The sequence below is a fragment of the Parasteatoda tepidariorum genome, chromosome X2 (genome assembly GCF_043381705.1).
Source record: "Parasteatoda tepidariorum isolate YZ-2023 chromosome X2, CAS_Ptep_4.0, whole genome shotgun sequence".
In the NCBI taxonomy this organism is placed as follows: domain Eukaryota; kingdom Metazoa; phylum Arthropoda; class Arachnida; order Araneae; family Theridiidae; genus Parasteatoda; species Parasteatoda tepidariorum.
In genome coordinates, this window is record NC_092215.1 from 21,508,897 (window position 1) to 21,532,280 (window position 23,384).

Sequence of the window (23,384 nt, forward strand, 5' to 3'; positions counted from 1 at the left end):
ATATATATTTATATATATATATATTTATTTTCAAATTTTCTCGGAGTAGATATTAGAACAAATTGAATCTGATTTTTTTTTAAAATCAAATGTTAACCTAACTAAAAAAAAGATTTAACTTTTCCGAAAGCTTTTAAAAAAGACACACAAAATTGTTTTATGTACTAAAAAAAATAGTATTTCAAATTATGTCTTTTGAAATAATTTCGAATAATGAAATAATCATAGTTGAGGATCTTAAATGAATAAGCTGGCAACTGAAATTTTCAGGGATATTTGCTCATCAAGGAACAATAACATAATATAAGTAATATAATTAATTATAATATAATATAATTAATATACTTAATTATAATATAATATAATTAATACAATTAATTATAATATAATATAATTAATATAAATAACTATAATATAATTAATATAAATAACTATAATATATTTAATATAATTAATGCGTGTTCGTTTTGACTATGCTTGCATGATTTTTGTTTCAAATTAGGTAGTGGTAAATCTAATACATCATAGAATTATAAGCCTGCCTTTTACTAAATCTATAATAAAATAATTTGAAATCACTTTTTTTTTCTTTTTTTTGATTATAGCCACTCTGAAAATGCTCCTCTATGCTCTTTGATAGTATTTGACATTATTCGTGAAATGATAACAAATGATGTCATAATGAGTTACAAATGATGTACAAATGATTTCATAGTTAGTTATGATGTCATAAAATAAATTTATTAATATTTCATAAAAGTTTAAATTTTTTTAGTTGAAGTTTTGGCTTAAAAAGTATTTTGTTGCATAGTTCAGATAGAAAAAGTTAAGAAACATTTATAATTAACAAATGATAATGTATATTTTTTGCTACGCAGACTAAAGCATAAAACAATACGAATAAAACACAAGTGAAAGATCATATCGCAAGATCATATCGTCATCATATCGCGATATACCAAGTTTCCTGGTATCTATTAATATACTTTCATTTCTGCTTTATACACGTTGTTTTTTGCTTTAATAAACATTTATTGGTTTTGAATTAATAGATGTAATATAATATTATAAATAAAGGATAGTCTATTGTTCACTTAAAAAAATGAACAAATGCAAACTAGACCAAATGTATTAATATTAATCCAGTTTCTGCCAAATACTCATAATTAAATATCTTGATAATAGAAAATAAACAGCTAAGCAGAAAGATAAAAGTATGGGTTTTTTGAAATATCTGGTATAAAATATTACCCTCTTGTTTTTTTTTTCTTTTCATATTTTGTGGTTTTTGTTTTCCTGTTGAGTTACGTATCTAATAAATGAGACACTATCTTACCGTTGACCACAAAACAAACTTTTTTCCTTTATAGGACACGGGGGATGTCACAAATTGGGACACGTGGACTTTTTTCCAAACGACCAAACCTTTGCTGTCCAACCCCATTATAAAGGTAAGCCAAACAATTTGCTTTTTCCTCCTCCCCTTTTATTACTACTAGTGTTAGGATAAAAAGAATTGCTCAGGGTATTGTCCCCATTGTTCCTCCCATTATTGTCAAGCTAAATGAAAATTTGGAAGATGCGAAGAGAATTATAACACTTTTGGGAAAGATTGAGAGCATAAGCAAATTGGCATACATCAAGTTTTTCTTTTATGGGGATAATATTTCCTTCAGGTAGAAAGTGTGACAATTTTTTAAATCTTTTGTTTAGCTTTGTTTATAATCCCGTTGTAAATTAATATAGAAGAAAAGTACCTTTAAGAAGAAAAAATATATATTTTTAACAAATCTTTCTATTTTATGTCTCGTTTTACAAGGCATTTAAAATGATACTTTTTAACTACATAATTTTAAGTTCTTGCATATTATTTACAAAACACTTTTGAATTCCTTTATGAGTCCTGATTTAACGAGATACCAATATTAACAAGAGAGTTTTTTAATAGTTGTTTAGTTTAATGTTGAGATTCCATGGTAAATTCCAGTTATTACGGCATAACAGAGATTTAACGAGAAATTTCGCCTTCCGGAAAATTAATTATGAAGGCTGTCTGATAAAAGATAATTTAAGGTTCATGTAAATTTTCTTTCCTTCGAAAGAATTTCAAGGCACACTTTAATTCAAAAAGTACATATTGATTTTAAAAAAAACGGAAAGCAATAATACTTTTCTTACATGCCTTAGTGAAATCCGCTTGCCGTCAATCTAACTGTGGGACATCCGTGGTTTTCCTCTCTAAGCTAAACTCAGTTGCACGACAGCCCATAGAGGGCCAGGGCCTACTGTGCCTATCTCAGTTTTCTTAACCTTGAGCTCTGGGGTGCAGGAGCAGATGTTCCGGTCAGCCGAACGCGGAACCCCCAGTGCTTAGTTCCCAAGCATGCTTGGTACTCATTTATCGACCCATGAAAGGCTGAGTCAACCTTGCCCGGCCTAAGAATCGGACCCAGTAACTGTGGCACGGGAGCGCGAAGCGCTAACACTCAGCCACCGGGAGTCCGGATTTCCTCTCTATGAACAGCAAATTCGGGTTAGTTCCATTAAAAAGTCCTATGAAGGCAAATTTATATCAATATTTGATCCAGGAGTTCTCTGGTCTTCTGGATTGAATGCAAAAATGCAAAGCTTCCAAGTTCAACATAGCCGCAAACCCAAAATATTGGATTGGTTGTTCAACGACAGTTATTAAATAGAATTAAAGTGTTGTAATAGAATGGCTGTTATGCAATATCTTATTATCAGGGTTTATTACATAGTGTCTTACTTGACATTTAAGATAATACTTCTTTATCAGTAAATTTATGTTCGTATATATTATTTGCAAAATACATTTGAACTCCTTAATGACGAGTCCTGATTAAACGAGATACTAAGTTTAACAAGATGGATTTCAGTTATTACGGCATAGCTGAGATTTAACGAGCAATTTCTCTTTCCAGAAGGCTATTTTATTGATGCTGTCAGAAAAATAAAATAATGTTCAATGTTCGTGGAAATTTTATTTCCTTCGAATGATTCTAAGGCCACCCTTTTATTCAAAATTTCATATTGATAAACAAGAACGATAAACAACAATACTTTGTTCATATATCTTACCCTGCGTCTCACAATCGTAATAAAAGAAGGGTTATTATGCTAATAGATTCCATACCTACGACTGCTCATGTATCTGCTTGCTTGTTGTTGTCCAAATATTTCTAATTTAATCTAAATGGAAACAAACAAAAATCTCGATCAATAAACGTGCATGGAAACACGAAGTCAAATGAGAATTTGAATTCTTTTCTTGAATCAACTAGATTTAGTTGCATTTTATTTCATGTCATGTATTTGAAATAATGTCCTTGGTTTATTCATAAAGTAACCTTATCTTTAATCAGCTTAAAAAATCAAAATATGTATTTTTTAAACATTTTTCAGTCTCTTTAATATATTGATGTTAAGATTTACAAGAAAATTCTGCCCGCAAAAGAGGAAACTTGCCATTATTTCGACTCAAAATTGTTCTGGTTACTCTAACCAGCCCTGATTGGCTCTCACTGATTTATCGGCGCTGATATGACTCATAAAATTTTTTGCTCACAAATATAAAAGTCATTATTAAATATTTATTATTTTTTATTATTATATTAATTAATAGTAGAAACATTTTTAAATTTTACAATTTAAAAATTTATTCTTTTATACAATTGTATACAATGGTATAAAAGTTTTATACCATTTTAAAGTATGCAAGTTTGCATAGAAAATGTAAAATTTGGGCGAAATCGGTAATATTGTTCCTGAGAAGTTGAATTTTAAGGAAGTCGAAATTTTAAATTCGAGTTTTTGAGAATTATTAAGCCGATATCTCTCAAAATTTATAATTTGCCACGCAAAATTACATATTTTACAATGAAGTAAAGAATTGTATACCTCACAATTTCTTCGCACAAGATTTTTTCGATTATTATAAATAAAATTATAAAATAAAATAATAAAATAATAATGAAATAAAATAATAAGTAATAAAATAATAATGAAATAAAATAATAAATAATTAAATAATAAAATACAATAATATAATAATAGATATTTACTAAAATGAATTTTTTGCATGGAGTAATCTTTGGAAAAACAAATTTCATAATTGTGTACAAAAAATTTTCAATTCGCTTAAAAAAATCTCCAGCAATGGCGAAATACACAAAAAGTAAAATAAACATTAAGGGGCGCAAACTTTGGATTGCTCTCCAATCCAAATTAAGGGGAGAATATTTTCCAGATTGCAGCAATATGTTAGGGGCCAAAAATCAGAATCCGTCGAAAGAAAGGTATGTTTGTTCAGAGAAAGTACGCTTTTGAGTCTGATTTCTTAACTTAAAATATCGTCTGCACTAATAAATTAACATATTTGAGGTCAGCCTCTCGAACCATTAAGATTGAGTCCCAAAATGTGAAGATCCGATCATTAGGATAAGTTATTTAGGGTCGTCAGTTTTTTGGAACACTGTACATGCTCTTTTGTGCTATATATGCTGTGCTTCTTTAAGCTAGAGCATTACCATTAAGTTAAAAAAGTAAATACTCTACCACTTTTTTTAATAAAAGAACCTAATGCCTAATAAACCTTGTAAGAGGAAGCGTCTACTTCCACCACATAGACCGTTAGCCATAAAGATTTACTACAAATATAAAAGAGAATCATAATGGATGAGATAGGGGCCACTGAGCGGCCCAGGTGCTCAGTTCAGACAAGACAAGATTTAAAACTCTTATGCAGATTTCTTTGGCCTGGCCCAAAAATACAATACAGTGAACTTCAACCAGATATTCAACTTTGAAAACTACAAAAAATATATATATACAAAATTCAGACCAATAGCTGCTCACTTTACCTCCGATGCCTCATATCACAATCATCAAAATAAATAAAAATCTCCATAAATTAATCACAGATCCACTCATAGCATCAGATTCAACTACAACAATATTGACAACTCGATCAAGCCTTTCCCCACATTGACCATCAATCTACATTTAAAGTCACACACGGTTTAAAGCAAGCTGTTGCTGCTTCTTTTAATTTTCATTTATTCAAGCAAGGTGCTTGAATCCTATTAACAGCTACCACATAGACCACTGACCACAAAGGACCTATTCAAAATAGAAAATACATGATAGAGGGGATAGCCTGGTTGGTAAGGCACTAGACTTACGTTTGTGAGAAGAGGAGTTCGAATTCAGCCTCCTGAAGACTCCCAGTGTAGTAAATAGTGACTGGTGCAAGTTAAATACATCGGGTCACAAAGTCCTCCATGTTCCCATAATAAATCAATACTTCTGGGGGTACTGAATTGGAGATTGATCTTTCTCTGGTTCAGGTCAAAATTACGATCAGTGGATGAATAAATGAATGGATGTATGAATGGGTCCGAACTACAAACGGGTGTGACGTATTAGTGTAGTATGGGCCGTCCCATTCCCGTAGATGGAGCCACTGGAAAACAAGAACAATAGTACCTCTTATGCCTTAATGGCCAACTACAACAACAACAAATACTGTTGAGTAAATGGCAAGTAAATGCATAGCCGCCTGAAATCTCTGAAAAACTTCCAAGCAAAATCATAAAATCATCAATATGAATAATTAGTACAAAGTATTCGAATGTAGTAAATAATTTGTGACAGAGTGATTAATAAAACATTTAAAATTATTAAAGCATGAATAATACATTGTACATTTAAAAAATAATAATATAAAGTTTGAGCAAGCCCTATTTTTATCAGTGATATTCTAGAAACCATAGATCATATACGTAAAAAATTTTATCAACTTCGACAATGAAAATACTTTTCGACCTTTATGAAGAGTAACTTCTTTTATTTACACTCTAAATGAAATAGATTTGATGTTTTTCTTAATGTTGTTACTCAAAGATTCAATTACTATCAAAATAGGAAGTTTCATTTTTCTTCTTTTCATTGAACAATGTTTTCTTTTGTGATCTTAAAACATTCATTCGGAAACTGACCAAGATAGGACCTTTGAAGGGCTACATTTATATGTTTTCTTTTGAATTAGTTTGATGGAAAAAGTTTTGCATTCAATTATTATTTTCTCATGGTAATGTGTTATAAAAGATGAAAGAAACATTGAATGAATCTATAAGCACTTTTTGTAATTTCAGTTTCAGTAATTGAAATTTATAAAAATAATAAATCTAATACAAAAGTTTTCAATTTATTTTTATGTAATAAGTAAGATTGTTATTTCAAACCCTTAAGTATTACGTGTCTATCAGATTAAAAAATTATTATTAGAGGCCTTTGAGAGAATTATTTTCTTAATTATTAGAGAATTTCTCTATTAAATTTTGCAGGGTCCCTTACTTCAATTTATTAAGTTTTATATTTCTATAATTTTAATAGAGATTTTTGGAGAAATTCCTTCAAGAAATTGTCATTAGATGCTTTTGAGAAAATAATTTTTTTAATTATTAGAGCATTTCTCTTTTAAAATTAATTTATCAATATGATACATTTTTCACATGCAAAGGGGAGCAAGCAGTAATTCAGTTTATAAAAAATTTAACAAAGAAAAATATGAATATTTTTTATAATCTGTAATAAAATGAAGAGTTTGTCTGAGAGTGTGTCTCTTATAATTTCAAAACCATTTGCTCTACCTTCCTGAAATTTGGTTAGCGGCTGAAAGGAACAAATTTTGCCCCTGATCCAGTGTTATGAAAAAATTTATCTGAAAAGATAAATTTAGCCCTTGAATTTTCAATTAGTTTGTTCGGTAGAGCTGTATAAAATTTTTATACAGCTCAACCGATGGGTCTGTACAAAAATGGAATTTTTTCATTAGCCTAAAACTTATTGATTAAAATGAGACAGGAGGCGATTTTTTTTCTTTTAAATAATTAAGGAGTAGATTAGAAACATTTGCTAACTTATAGCTGTCATTAAAAAAAGGAGTTTTTTTTTCTAACGTTCTTCAGTATNATTTTCTATTCTGACTCTGAAATTATTCATAGATTTGAGGCCATAAATGTCTTTGTGGGTTAATTAAATTATACATTTGTTATATCACATATTTTCTTCAATTTGCTATTGAGAGTGACTACAACAAATACCACATGGATTTAAGAATATAAAAAGTGGTGATTGATCAAAATCAAAAATCTATTAAAAAAGATTAAAATCAGCAACTCTTTCTAGTATTGTTATTTCAGTTTACTAATGAGGTGATTTCAAATAATTTCAGAACTGCCAACTTTATACGCTTTCTGTAAAAATTTATTCCAATGTCATCTAAGTTTGTGTTTTAATGCATTATTTTTTGTTCATTTGAGTTTATTTTCCACACCACTACATATAAATGATTTAAAAGTTCATATGCCACGTTACGTTACTCCTGCTCTTTCATGGTGAGGCGCTAAAAATGTTGGAAAAATTACCAAAAATTCTTAAAGCTTTGGTTTTTAAATATCTAACACCCTGTAAATTATTTTGAAAAGAACATAGTAATTTGCATGCCAGTAATATTTTTGCTTTACATGTAAGTAATGTACAACGTATGTTAATGATGTAATTTTGATTGCTGGAATGCCACAGGGGACTAAAACTTAAAAAAAGTAGTAGAAACTCAATAAAGTTTTATTTATTTATTATCTCCGCAATTAATCAATCGTAATTACCCCTAGATATTATATTTTAAATTGCTAATATTTAAAGAAAAAAATACATACCAGGAAAAAATTGAAAATTGGTAGTAGTATTGCTAATTTTTTTAATATTATTGCTTTTGTAGCTACGGAGTTTGAGCGAAATCGGTTGAATAGTTCCTGAGAAATCAAAATTTGAAAAAAGTCGTTTTTTTAAGTACAATTTCTCAGGAACAATTCTTTCATTTTTTTTTTGCAAGCTGTATACTTTTGAAATAGATAAATGATAGTTTCTCTAAAATTTCCCATTCTCTACTGAATTTAGAACATCAATCTCGTTACTCTTGATAGTTTTCGAATATCTATATGTATGTAATATTGTATTTTCTAAGTGTCTGAATACATATTTTCTTACTCTAATTATCTGCTCTCTGATTTGTAGGTGGCCATGAAGGGGCATCTGCCCTTTTTATATCTACTATTCGTAATCGTACTTGTAAAATGATCGGTTATTGGTGCAGAAATTATAAGGCTTTCCAGAGAGGGGAATGTGGCAATTGTGGCAACGATAGCACCAGATGCGCTCCATTGGGGTATAGAGCTGATCAATATCGACCTTACAAGGATTCTAATTTTTCTTCTATGTATTTAATTACTGGATCATATCCTAATTTCTGTAGTAAGTAAAACAGATAATTATTTCACTATACATATATTTCCCTTTATATACAAAGAAGAAAATAGTGCAAAGTTTGTTAACTTTATCCAGAAAAAATTATCAACAATAAGCTATATGTTAAGGAGTATAATCAGTATTAAAGTTTAAAATAAATGCCTCGCAAATAAGAACCCGGTATATATTGAACATTAGGTTGTAGTGAATTCATACACTATCGCGTTATATCATACTAATCTACCGTTATTTCATACACTTATAGTGAACAGCTAGAAAATTGTACAATTGCCACCATTTTTAGTGCTGAGAAAAACTAAATACATTTCTAAGCAAAGAACTGTAGTTATTGTGCAAAAAATTATATAAAATTATCAAAATAGCAATTATTTCAAAGAATTAATGTGAATATATTACTAAAAATGCTTTTGTTTTTTAAACGATTTTTTTTGTGATGAAACAACAGATACTTATACATATTAACACACTGTTGACTGGCAAATTTTCTGTGGAACGGACGTGGAAGTAAAACACTATAAATAAACTTTAAATTTTTTTTATTTATTATTCAACTCTTAATATTTCTTTTACGTATAATAAAAAGTATAACAATCACCTACGTGTAATGGTACACCACAACTTTTGCAAATATGTCAGGTTTCGTAAAGTTATAATAAATTAAACAGTAAAACTTGAAAAGTAAGGAAAATTATGTCCACTTTTTAAAATATTCCCCACGAGATCACTGCTAACATGAATGCTGTGACTCGTGACCAGTCACCAACGCTTGGCCACGAAAACACGAGTTAACTCGTGACCGGTCAGCAATGTGTTAAAACATGTATTGTCACTAAATAAACAAACAAATAATTAGTTAAGTAAATTGCAGGTGTGACCTCTGGTCACCGATTATTTTTAAAATTAATGTTTTTACAAGCTGCCGACAGGTCTGTGTAGGGGCCAGGGAGCTGGCCTTGTTTCAGAAAGGTTCTGGGTTTGAATCCCGGCCAAGGTATGGATGTTCATTCCATTTTGATTCTATCTGTCTTTACTAAAGGAGCAATGTTGGCCTACCTAATTGGTGCTCCTGAAACAGTGGCCTACAAATCTGCCCTTCAGATGCCTGTATGGCAAAGGTCATTTTCTAGGTAGGCATTGGAAAAAAAATTGTACAAGCTTTCTCCTCTTCTGCTTCCCATACTTTTGGAACATTTTTGGAACACACTTTGGGAATTACTTCCCCTTCCTCTAAACTACTAGTGTCTGAGGTTCACTCACTGAAGTTAGCTAGGGTAAATTCATCGTGGAAGCGCCCACCAGATCATGATTGGTATGCCGCCAAATGCCCCGGGTTATCCCTGCAGTGCACTTGTCCTAGATTTGCTCAAACAGCTTTGTCAAGACTTAGAACCGGCTATATAAAGTATTTGACCTTCAGAAGAAAAGACTTATGCCTATTGCTATTGCTCGGCGATCGCTCCTCCATCTCATCTTTTGGATTGCATTGGTGCCTCTGTGAGGCAACTGATGTGCAATGGAGAGACTGTCTGTGACTTGCTGATGCGACATGATCTTCTGGACTTGGTCTAGGGCTCTAGACTAAGGGGATAAGCAACAACAACAATAACACTTTTGGAATGTGCGGAATTCATTCACACCTGTTTGTCGGCGCCTCTTTAGAACGTGAAAGGTCGAAATGTAACAGTAAAAAAGTAAATAAAAAATGTGGCACCGTAAAAAATGTTACCTCAACGCCAGAAACGGTGGCTACTACATACTGTTTGTCTAAGATAGGTACTCTGCCAGAAATCATCACCTCCTACATCAAGAAGCCTCCACACGGTCTTTCATAAGTAGTCCGCGCAGACTGTTTAAAAAACGAACCAGTTGTGCTCATGTACCCAAAACCTTTTATGAAAGTAATTGAGAGAAATTTATGTTATATATTTGAGAATTGAATCTGTAGTGGTTGACAAGTGATTAAGGCAAGCCAATAATATTCATAAATAAAATAAATTTTTAGTCATATATTTGCTACCACTTTCTTTTTTCAACTATATTCTGTATTAACTGACTCGTTCGGTAAGTGGATATCCTTCACAGTGGTCTGATTGGACTACCTATAAAAAACCGTGTGGAGGCTTTCAGTTATAGGAGGCGTTGACTATGGCAACGAGGTATGATTATTTTAAGTAGGGGTGCCGGGTCCCTCTTTACGACTGGTTTCGGAGAGAGAAAAAGAGACCTCCTCAAAATGCCCTCTTCTTGTTGCCATAGCTCCAGACTGCCGCAGACTTAGTGGCGGTCAGAGTACCTATCTTAGACAAACAGCACCAAATTTTTTTACAGTGTAGTACGTTTGTAGTTAATTCAAGTCTCCTTTTGCAGACATTTAAATACATTTAACTAAATTGATAAATCCTAGTGATTAGTTAAAAAATATTTAATTGTGACTTTTAATTAACAAGAAAATAATACACATTCTAAAAGTGCGTTTAAAATAAATGAGTCATTTTCATCAATTAGGTCTTTCCTTTTTCAAAAATCAATTATTGTACTTATCAAATCATGTATTATCTTCATTAAGTCTGCAATCAATATTTCTAATGTTATGTAAAAACGTCAATTTGTCATATTGAATTTTTTCATTGTTTTATTATTTCACTTTTAATTTTATGGCTACCACAATGCTTGCCAAATCAATGTATTTTTTCTTACTGTATGTAATTTAATGATGAATGGGATAGGGGCCGCTTCGTGGCCCAGGTGCCCAGTTTATTTAAATAAAGCAAAAAAAAAAAACTAGTCATTTCGTTGAAATGAATAATACGTCTAGTTTCAGAAATAAACACATCTGGGAGCGACTCGTTTATTCAGATATTCCAACTTTTAATGCAACTTTCTTTAAAAATGACATGAATGTAAGGGATAAACATCTCAAAGGCTTCCAAAATGACGAAAACTGAAAGATTTGTTTCAAAAGTTAAACTACTTCATTTTATGTAGAATATTTTCAACCAACAATGCTTTGAATATTATTTAACCCTCCAAGTAAAATTTCGTTTTAGGAAAAACTTCATTGTAATGAAACTACGTTGTAGAGGGACTCAACATACTTCTTTATTTAATAATTTATAATGCGAATTTTGTACAAATTTAATAACTTTTTCCGACACTACTACTGGCGTACTAAAATAAATATAGATATAGTGAACCATTATTTACAATAGACTTGTTGCTTGGCTAATATGCGATTCGTTATATCAGGGTTCAAATTTAGACCAATAAAGCAAGCTCATAAATTTGAGACAGGATACTTTTTATTACAAAAAAGTATGACTTAGCGGAGATGCCAACTACTCCGGACATTCCAAAATAATTAAAAAACTGGTAAATAACTACAAAGTAAATTTTCCTAATATTTGACTTTTATGCTTGCTTTTTAAAAGATATAGCACGACAATAGTACTTAGACTGGATTTTCATACGGAGCACCTGTCCGCGAAGCCTGTAGTATTGTCGTTAGCAAGAGATCCAAGAGAAGTAGCAGAAGCTTTGGTTGACGCAGGTTTATTCTCTGTGTCTGGCTTATTACATGTGAGATAGTAGATCAAAATAGTTTGAGAACCGTTAAGAGTGGGATAAGTTAGGTAAAATACTAGGGGTGGATACCCCCGAGTCGGCGATCACATGAAGATCCTTTCACCTCTCTGGGAGTATCCATGGTAATAATAATGGGGGGGGGGATAATATTATTTATAACGCTTTGAGAGGATGCAATCTGATAATAAGAACGAGGTAATTGGGTTGTGCTGTATCATATCTGGTAGTAGATCCTTATTTAATAGTTCATTAAAGCCTACTGGATCTCGGTCTTAGGCATTACTAAAGAATGAGATTTCTAGTTTGCTAATATATTCGCTGATGGTATTTAATTTCAGGTCATTTCTGATAGCATTATTTGGTAGATAGTATGGAGCACCTGTGATTCGTCTCAGTAGCTTGTTTTGGGTTGTTTCAAGTCTTTTTAGTTGAGTTAGGTTTATATATCCCCAGGCAGGGCATGCATAAGTTAATATAGGTCTTATACACATTGTGTAAAGCGTTTTTTTGAGATTCAGGGTTAGAGCTAGAGTTTATGATTGGTCTCAGACAACTATATGCAACATGAGCCTTATTGATAACTTTTTTAACTTGCAGGTTCCAAGTTAGTTTGTTGTTGATAGTGAGGTCTAGGTAGTCTGCTTGGTTAACTATAGGGATGATTTTATCGAAGAGAATAACATTATTATTGATGTTTCTCTTTTTCTTTTTTCTGCTGATCAGCATTAGTTAGGATTTCTCCGCATTAATCAGGATTTTATTGACCTCACACCATGTCTCTATAGTGGGAATAAGATTGTTCATATTTATTACAACTTGGTTCGCATTTAAAGATCTAATGGCTATTGCCGTGTCATCGACATAGTATGCTATCATTTGGTTGATTTGGTTATTGCAGGAGGGAAAATCATTTGTATAGATTAAATATAGGATCGAACCTAAGATACTGCCTTGCGGCACGCCCGCATGAATATTCTTTTTAATAGAGAGTTGGTTGTTCAGTCTTATTTGAAAAGTCCTATTGCTGAGGTGGGAGTCAATAATTTTAAGAATATTGTAGGGTAGATTTTGGTTGATAAGTTTGGTTATTAGTGCTTTATGCCAGACGCGGTCAAACGCTTTTGCCACGTCTAGCATCAGCAGGGCTGTGGATTCTTTCTTGAAGATACCGTCGCTGATAAAATTAATTAAGCGGATCAGTTGTTCTGTGGTAGATAGTTTCTTCCTGAATCCATATTGCTCCTTCGGTAGAAAGGTTAGTAGTGGTTCAAGTCTGGTAAGAATAATTCTTCCTAGAATTTTTCCCAAAGTGGGAAGCAGGCTAATAGGGCGGAAATTCTCAAGATGTCTTGAATCTTTGCCTGGTTTCGGAAACAAAATGATGATAGCATTTTTCCAATTTGTGGGGAAATAATTCAGGCTGAGGCATGCATTAAAGATGTTCATGATATCGTTGAGCTTATTTAGTGATAATTGCTTAATCATTCGATTATTAATGTTATCTTCACCAGGAGATTTTCTGTTATTTAGTTTTTTAATGATATTGTTTAGTTCAACTTGATTAACACTATCAATGGGATTGCGGCTGTTGTTGCTGATAAAGTAATTGTCATATATTAAGTTGATCTGCTCATCAGCATAGATATTACTGGGGAACGTATTTAATGAGAATTGTTTCTCTGTAGCGTCAGCAAATATTTTGATTTTATCATCGCCACTATAAATGTTCCTATTATTGAAAATAATAGGTTTGTTTATAACTTTAGTGGTTTTAAGTGACTTGGACATTTTCCAGATAGTCTGATCGGTAATACTTATGATCGCAACTTTATCATGTCAGTTATTGTTGTGATGGTTAACACAAAGTTCTTTAATTTCTTTTATAAGTTTATTGAGTTCTCTTTTATCAGTAAGATTTCTATACTTTTGCCATTGTTTTCTTACATAGTTTTTATTGTGAATTTTCTCTTTAATGTCTCCTGGTAGTTTTTGATAATTATCAGCATCTTTTATAGTTGTGATGGCATCGTTTAAAGCTTTTTGGATTTCATTAGTTAGTTGATTGATATTATTTTCAACGTCAGCCTCATTATTTGGCAAGGGGTATTCACCCTGTTCAGTAAGTACATTGTGGTAGAGATCCCAGTTTATTCTCTTTGTATTAGTGGTGTTTTCCATTTGGTGTATGATCATAACTGCAATGACCGGTATATGGTCACTGGATAATTCAGTAACAGTGTAGCAGATAAGGTTTATATGATTGTTCACTATGAAAATATCAAGGAGATCAGTCTGATGGTGGATGTTGTGCGGGAAGTAGGTTGGCTCGGTGGGGGCAACAACAATGAGGTCTTGTTTTTTAATAATGCTGGGAAGATTTTTGCCATTTTTATTATTGACACTGGCACCCCAGATAGTATTTTTGGCATTTAGGTCGCCGCCAAGTATACAGTTCATGTTATTTGGGAGTAGGGAATTTATTTCCTCTTCTGTAATGATGTTGCCTGGTTTATTATATAATGATGTAAACTTGATGAAGTCTTTATTATTTTGACAGAGCAGAATTGAGGTTTCTTCGAATCCATCTTTTGTAGTATTGCTAAATAAGGTAGTCCTTAGGCTTCTTTTAACGAAGATAGCAGTGCCGCCACCAAGGCAAATTTTTCTATCAGTCTTATATGTATTGTAATTAACAATTTTAAAATTATTTGCAGCATTTGAGTGGGTCTCAGTAATGAGAACTATGTCAATATCGTGTTCATGGATAAAGTTAATAAATTCCGAAAATTTTGTAGTAAGATTTTCAGAACTCCAAAGCATTATTTGAATTGGTTTTCATCTATTTTTCGACCTATCCATTATGAGCTATTTGTTTTTCATTATTTAATTTTTCTGTAGCTTCACTAAAGGCTGGTAGTCTGTTAGCTGCGTTGGCAATGGCCACAAGACCGCATAAGTTTTTGAAAACTTTTCTAGCTTCATTAACGATATTTTTTAATTCTTCTGTTTCTGATTTTTTAGCAGCTTCAGCATAGGTCTTATTATGGAAGATCCTTCCTGTATAATTGGGCTCTTGCCTTTTGGCTGTGGGAAATTTAGGGCAGCCTCTGTAACTTTCGGGATGGTTTTCCCCGCAGTTACAACATTTTGGTTCTTCTTCCTTTAGCTTATTGCATGAACTGGTCATGTGATCGCCACCACATTTTACGCATCTCGGTGGGAGATTTCAAGCAGAGGCTGAATGATAAAAATTTTGGTAGTTGTGGCACTGTGATACTGTGCCTGATCTGCTTTTATAATTTTCTATTCTGACTCTGAAATTATTCATAGATTTGAGGCCATAAATGTCTTTGTAGTTTGCCTCTCTTTTCAATGTTTCAATAAAGAGTGGGAGATAAATAGTTTCTCCATTCCTTCTTCTGGTCATTCTTCTAACGCTTACGACTTGTGTAAAGTTATGATGTAATAGAAGTCCGTAGACACATTCATTTGTATATCCGTGTGGTACATCTCTTATGACCACTCTAAGATGGCGCTCAGATGGAAGAAGGTAGGTATAAAAACCTATTTCCTTATCTTCGAGATATTTTCTTATATCTCTATGAGCTTTTTCAGTTTTTGGTTTTATAGTAAAGTTGCCATAGGATTCTTTAGCTATATAATCTGTTATATTATTCTCTTTTGTGTATTCGTAAAAAGTTTCATAATCGAATTCTCCTTTTATTATAATAGGAGGTGGTCTAAGATTTTTCCTGGCTGGTTGTATGAATGCTTCGTTAGCCTCACTACCATCAGGTTCATCTGAATTATTTTCCGGAGTTATTTGGATGTTTTCCTCAACTGCTGCTTTTTTAGTAGCGTTAGGTTTTTCTGGCAAAGCTTTTCTTTTTTTGTGGTTGTTATCCACAGTAATCTCAGAGTTATCAATTTGATTATCCGTATCCATATGATTATCATTAGTATTCAGATCTTCACTTAGCAAACTAAATTTATTTGATAGGGGGACTGGGGGTAAGCATTCCTTTCAAGAAATGACTNGAGACTAGTGGGTCATAACTGTTGACTGTTGATGATGATGTGGGGGGGATCTCTGCTACTCGCTTTTATCCCCCTTGCTGTAAGGTGTATTTTTTGTGAGTTGAGTTGTTGATGCTGAAGATGATGACGATGAGGTGGTGAGAGTACACGCTGTTCTTGAAGAAGCGAAACAAATTTACAGTAGAGATCAAAATTAAATATTTTTCCAAAACACTTTTGGAGAGGTAGATAAGAAAAAGTTAAGATCTAGCATTTGGTGGTTCCAATACTTTTGGAGAAACACGTTCATCAAAACAAAATTCTTAATAAATAAAAACATACTCTTTTTCCCAGGCACTCAGAGAGGCTTAAACTAAAACTTAAAAATTTGTAACTGCATTTAATTAGGGATTTGAAAACTGGAGACACACATTAGTACTATAAAGTGGTGAATAATATAAGCCTACGAATTATTTAGAAATAGTGGTGGATAAAAATCTACTAAATTGAATTTATTAAACCAAGAATCACAATTGATAAACTACCACTTTAAAATGTATACTTGCTGTCCGGATCAAGTTGCATACCTGCCAACATTTAATCCTTTCCATTATCATTTTTCCCAGTGGTATTAAAATGGAATTAAAACTTCAATTTTAAGCAAACAAATGCGTTGTATTTGAGAAACCTTAAGTTAACAACCATGATAGTAACGCATATTAATATATGTGCTTAATTTTTGTAAGAATAGTGGTGATCAAAATCATTTAAAAATTATGTTTATAAAAGAAAAAATAGTATATATTTACTACCACTTTAAATATAAAAATAAAATCTTCCGGAAAATCAGGAAGAATTGGCTGGTATGGTCTAGATATAGTGAATTTCATACAGAGAATCATCGCTTATAATGGATTTAATGCTAGGTCCAGAGGCGGTATACTATAGCGGAGTCCGATTTCAAATCAATAAAACAAGCCTATAAAACTGAAATAGGTTATTTTTTATAACAAAAAGTATTGCTTACGCAAGTAATAAAAACACATAATAGAATAAAGATTAATGTTTAAATTCAATTTGACACTGGCTTTGATGTTGCCTTGATAAAGTAAATTTCTTTTTACTTACAAAAATACAAATGTTGTCAAAGTCCCTTTATGTGAGCTGTATAGTGCAAATGCCATTTTAGTTTAAATCTTTTTCCACGCATAAAATCTTTATTTTACTGCCTTTTTCTTCAAGCGTTTGTAAATTTAGAATTTCTTTTCTACCTAAAGGTAATAAGTTCGATTCGTAAAATTTAGTAGCGGTGTACAAGAATTTATTTTATTCAAACTGACGCGAACTTTGAACGAAAATTTAACAGTAATAGTAAGCAGGGACTTTTTTCTGTAGTTGAAGTCTGCAGGATTTTTTTTTCTTTCTTTCAGAATCACGGAGAAAAGTTGCGCTACTAAAAACAGAAATTTTTGTATTCTTTATATCTTTTCTTTTTCTAAAAATACAATACCTTGACTGTGATAAGTTTCAACATACTTTTTATTTCATTATTTAATTCCATTTCATGAAGACTTTAAAATTTTAATTATCAATAAAATTAAGAAAAATAATAAATTAAAAAAAACTCAGAATTAACACAAAAATGACCATTGCGATCATTTTGAGAGCTATTAGTTAACCTTCCAACGCAGAATTTTTATTAAGCATATTTTCAGACTTTTTTCATTAATGTGTATTAATAAGTTAAAATAAGCGAAAAATACTATATTTAGCATTCAAATAATTTATGGTTATAAAAAATAGCATGAAACACCGGAGTCTTATTTACATATTAAAGGTAAAATCTTCGAAAGACTGATTACTTCCAAATAATAATTTTCAAATTTGCTCTTATTTGCAGTTATTTAGATCTAAGAGAAACAGATATTCATCATTCAAATTTCTTATTTTTGCAAAATGAATTATTTAAAAACTTTTGAATATGAAAGAAAATAGAAAATTCGATCTATTTTTTTATGGATTTTATATTTTAATACAAATATGAATCCTATGATCCAACAAATTTTTTTAGTAACTGTTTTTTATTAGACTGTTTTTATACGTAAAAAATTCCAAAATATATTTTTTATGGTAAATAGATATGAAAGGGACACCGGTGTTCCATCTGCATCACAGGTGTAAGGGTTAAACAATTTCTTTGTTGATTAGCGATATAGCAAAATGAAATTAGTCCCTACAATCTGTGCCAATAAAATAAATCAAGTGGTAGAGAGATGCTTCCTACTCTTTTTGAAAAAAAAAGACTAAAAAATAAATAATATATACCATACCTGCCAACTTTCACTCTTTCCGAGAATGAATTTTTAGAGTGGTTGTTAAATAATAAATGAAAAACAATCTGACTCAGAATAAATTTATATTTTGATCCCGCTTAAATTAGCTTGCGCAAGGATTGTTATGCTTTGATATATTTATTGTAATTACTTATATGTAGTGGTGGTCAAACTCATTTATAATNGCGTGGAAGCACCCACCAGATCATGATTGGTATGCCGCCAAATGCCCCGGATTATCCCTGCAGTGCACTTGTCCCGGATTTGCTCAAACAGCTTTGTCAAGACTTAGGACCGGCCATATGAAGTGTTTGACCTTCAGAGCGAAAGAAAAGACTTATTATTGTCATTGCTCGGCCATCGCTTCTCCATCTCATCTTTTGGATTGCATTGGTGCCTCTGTGAGGCAACTGATGAGTGATGGAGAGACTGTCTATGACTTGCTGATGCGACATGATCTTCTGGACTTGGTCTAGGGCTCTAGACTAAGGGGATAAGCAACAACAACAATAACACTTTTGGAATGTGCGGAATTCATTCACACCTGTTCGTCGGTGCCTCTTTAGAACGTGAAAGGTCGAAGGGTAACAGTAAAAAAGTAAATAAAAAATGTGGCTACAAGCACCGTAAAAAATTTTACCTCAACACCAGAAACGGTGGCTACTACATACTGTTTGTCTAAGATAGGTACTCTGCCAGACATCATCACCTCCTACATCAAGAAGCCTCCAAGAATTAATTATTTGCAGCATTAGAGTGGGTCTCAGTAATGAGAACTATGTCAATATCGTGTTCATGGATAAAGTTAATAAATTCCGAAAATTTTGTAGTAAGATTTGCAGAATTCCAAAGCATTATTTGAATTGGTTTCCATCTATTTTTTGACCTATCCATTATGGGCTATTTGTTTTTCCTCATTTAATTTTTCTACAGCTTCACTAAGGGCTGGTAGTCTGTTAGCTGCGTTGGCAATGGCCACAAGACCGCATAAGTCTTTGAAAACTTTTCTAGCTTTATTAACGATATTTTTTAATTCTTCTGTTTCTGATTTTTAGCAGCTTCAGCATAGGTCTTATTATGGAAGATCCTTCCTGAATTTTTGGGCTCTTGCCTTTTGGCTGTGGAAAATTTAGGGCAGCCTCTGTAACTTGCGGGATGGTTTTCCCCGCAGTTACAACATTTTGGTTCTTCTTCCTTTAGCTTATTGCATGAACTGGTCATGTGATCGCCACCACATTTTACGCATCTCGGTGGGAGATTTCAAGCAGAGGCTGAATGATAAAAATTTTGGTAGTTGTGGCACTGTGATACTGTGCCTGATCTGCTTTTATAATTTTCTATTCTGACTCTGAAATTATTCATAGATTTGAGGCCATAAATGTCTTTGTAGTTTGCCTCTCTTTTCAATGTTTCAATAAAGAGTGGGAGATAAATAGTTTCTCCATTCCTTCTTCTGGTCATTCTTCTAACGCTTACGACTTGTGTAAAGTTATGATGTAATAGAAGTCCGTAGACACATTCATTTGTATATCCGTGTGGTACATCTCTTATGACCACTCTAAGATGGCGCTCAGATGGACGAAGGTAGGTATAAAAACCTATTTCCTTATCTTCGAGATATTTTCTTATATCTCTATGAGCTTTTTCAGTTTTTGGTTTTATAGTAAAGTTGCCATAGGATTCTTTAGCTATATAATCTGTTATATTATTCTCTTTTGTGTATTCGTAAAAAGTTTCATAATCGAATTCTCCTTTTATTATAATAGGACGTGGTCTAAGATTTTTCCTGGCTGGTTGTATGAATGCTTCGTTAGCCTCACTACCATCAGGTTCATCTGAATTATTTTCCGGAGTTATTTGGATGTTTTCCTCAACTGCTGCTTTTTTAGTAGCGTTAGGTTTTTCTGGCAAAGCTTTTCTTTTTTTGTGGTTGTTATCCACAGTAATCTCAGAGTTATCAATTTGATTATCCGTATCCATATGATTATCATTAGTATTCAGATCTTCACTTAGCAAACTAAATTTATTTGATAGGGGGACTGGGGGTAAGCCTTCCTCTCAATAAATGACTGTTTTTTAGATAATGACTCTTTTAGAGTAAGTATTTTGCGCCTTCCAAAGCGACCTTCGCTCTTAGTATTTATCTTGCTAACTGTACTACTTTTTATCTCACAGTTCATCTGTTCGTTATAATAGCCCTCTATTTGTAGGAACCAGGATATTTTGTCTTCGTCTATTGTGACTCTATCTATTAATTGTTCTATGTAGCTGGCTAAAATAGAGACAATCGCCTGCATTTCGTTATCGGGATTCCTCTTGATGATATACTTGATTCTGTCNCCATCTTTCATTTCTGTTAGGTTGTCGACTTTTTCCTTAACTAGAATTTCCTCTTCCAGTCCTAATTTATTTATATTGGGGAAGGTATATTCATTGCCTAACCTAACCATGTTGGATCCTATACAGCTCCCAGGCAGCCCGTGCGGTTCTGGCATAGCCGTCCCCGTCGGTACTACAAGGGTTCCGCATAGTTCCGCGTCCCTTTGCCTAGGCTCGGCAGCGCCTCCCATATCCGTTACGGAGAGCCCTGAAAAGGGCTGAGGCAACGCCTCCTATAACTGAAAGCCTCCACACGGTTTTTTACAGGTAGTCCGATCAGACCACTGTGAAGGATATCCACTTTGACTGTTGACTGTTGATGATGATGTGGGGGGGATCTCTGCTACTCGCTTTTATCCCCCTTGCTGTAAGGTGTATTTTTGTGAGTTGAGTTGTTGATGCTGAAGATGATGACGATGAGGTGAGATATCCACTTTCCGAACGAGTCATATTATACAAAATTTAGTTAAAATAAGAAAGTGGTAGCAAATATATGACTGAAAATTTGTTTTATTTATGAATATTATTGGTTTGCCTTATTCACTTGTCAACCACTACAGATTCAATTCTCAAATATATATGATAAATTTCTCTCAAATACTTTTATAAAAGATTTTGGGTTCATGCGCACAATTGGTTCACTTTTTAAACAGCCTGCGCGGACTACTTATAAAAGACCGTGTGGAGGCTTCTTGATGTAGGAGGTGATGGCTGGGGTGAATGGGTAGACTTTGGAAGCAAAGGAACTGTAGTTGGGAAGCCCGACCGCCTGGGGGTCTGGCCCCTGCGACACTCGGACTGACCCACGGCTACAGCCGTGACGTGAAGTTCATCGTTGCTTATGATATGGAACTGGTCTTGCAGGAGAACCTTGCTCGACCGTGTCTGATAATAGAAGGCAAAAACTTTGCTATTAGTACTATAAAGTGGTGAATAATATAAGCCTACGAATTATTTAGAAATAGTGGTGGATAAAAATCTACTAAATTGAATTTATTAAACCAAGAATCACAATTGATAAACTACCATTTTTAAATATATATTTGCTGACCGGATCAAGTTGGCATCTCTGGCTTAGGTAAATACTAAAAATACATAACAGAACATAGTTTAATATATAAATTCAATTTGACACTTTACTAACTTTGATAAAGTCTAGACATAGTGAATTTCATATAGTGAATCATCGTTTATAATGGATTTAATGCTAGGTCCAGAGGCGGTTTACTATAGCGGAGTCCGATTTCAAATCAATAAAACAAGCCTATAAAATTGAAATAGGTTATTTTTTATAACAAAAAGTATTGTTTACGCAAGTAATAAAAATACATAATAGAATAAAGCTTAATGTTTAAATTCAATTTGACACTCAACTAGCTTTGATGTTGCCTAGATTAAGTAAATTTCTTTTTACTTACAAAAATACAAATGTTGTCAAAGTCCCTTTATGTGAGCTGCATAGTGCAAATGCCATTTTAGTTTAAATCTTTTTCCACGCATAAAATCTTTATTTTATTGCCTTTTTCTTCAAGTGTTTGTAAATTTAGAATTTCTTCTCTACCTAAAGGTAATAAGTCCGATTCGTAGAATTTAGTACCAGTGTACAAGAATTTATTTTATTCTAACTGACACGAACTTTGAACGAAAATTGAAGAGTAATAGTAAGCAGGTACTTTATTCTACAGTTAAAGTCCAAAGAATTTTTTTTCTTTCTTTGAGAATCACGGAGAAAAATTGTGTTACTAAAAACAGAACTCTTTGAATTCTCTATACCTTTTCTTTCGCTAAAAATACAATACTTTAACTGTGATAAGTTTCAACATACTTTTTATTTCATTAATTAGTTCCATTGCATGAAGACTTTAAAATTTTTTATTATAAATAAAATTAAGAAAAATAATGAATTAAAATAAACTCGGAATTAACCCAAAAACGACCATTGCGGTCATTTTGACCGCTATTAGTTTACTCTCTGACGCAGAATTTTTATTAAACATGTTTTCAGACTTTTTTCATTAATTTGTATTAATAAGTCAAAATTAGTGAAAAATACTATATTTAGCATTCAAATAACTTATTGTTATGAAAAATAGCATGAAACACCGGAGTTTTATTTACATATTAAAGATGAAATCTTCGAAAGACTGCTTAGTTCCAAACGGAAATTTTCCAATTTGCTCTTATTTGCAGCTATTTAGATCTAGGAGAAGCATTTACTCATCATCTAAATTTCTTGTATTTGCAAAATCACTTATTTAAAAACTTTTGAATATAAATGAAAATAAAAAATTCGATCTATTTTTTTATGGATTTTATATTCTAATACAAATATGAATCCTATGATCGAACAAATTTTTTTAGTATCTGTTTTTCATTAGACTGCTTCTATAAGTAAAAAATTCCAAAATATATTTTTTGTAGTAAATAGATATAAGAGGGACACCGGTGTTCCATCTACGCCACAGGTGTAAGGGTTTAACAATTTCTTTGTTGATTAAGCGATATAGCAAAATTAAATTAGTCCCTACAATCTGTGCCAATATAAATCAAGTGGTAGAGAGATGCATGTTATCTTCCAACCCTTTTTGAAAAAAAAACAAAAAAATAATTAATTAATANATATATATATATATGGATAGAAAGTTCTTTAAAGTTGGCAATACAAAATTTTTCATGAAACCAGATTTATTGACTAGAATTTTACAAAAGAATTTAATAATTACT

The 23,384-nt window shown here is 32.2% G+C and overlaps 1 protein-coding gene across 1 annotated transcript in view; it reads left to right on the plus strand.

Annotated features, from left to right (window-relative positions):
• LOC107440367 (pancreatic lipase-related protein 2-like) overlaps positions 1-23,384 on the plus strand; it is a 152,227-nt gene that overhangs the window by 55,676 nt on the left and 73,167 nt on the right. The window contains exons 6-7 of the mRNA XM_043048725.2: positions 1,371-1,451; positions 8,098-8,334. Of these exons, the coding sequence (XP_042904659.1) occupies positions 1,371-1,451; positions 8,098-8,334 (318 nt within the window). The remainder of the gene's footprint in view (positions 1-1,370; positions 1,452-8,097; positions 8,335-23,384) is intronic.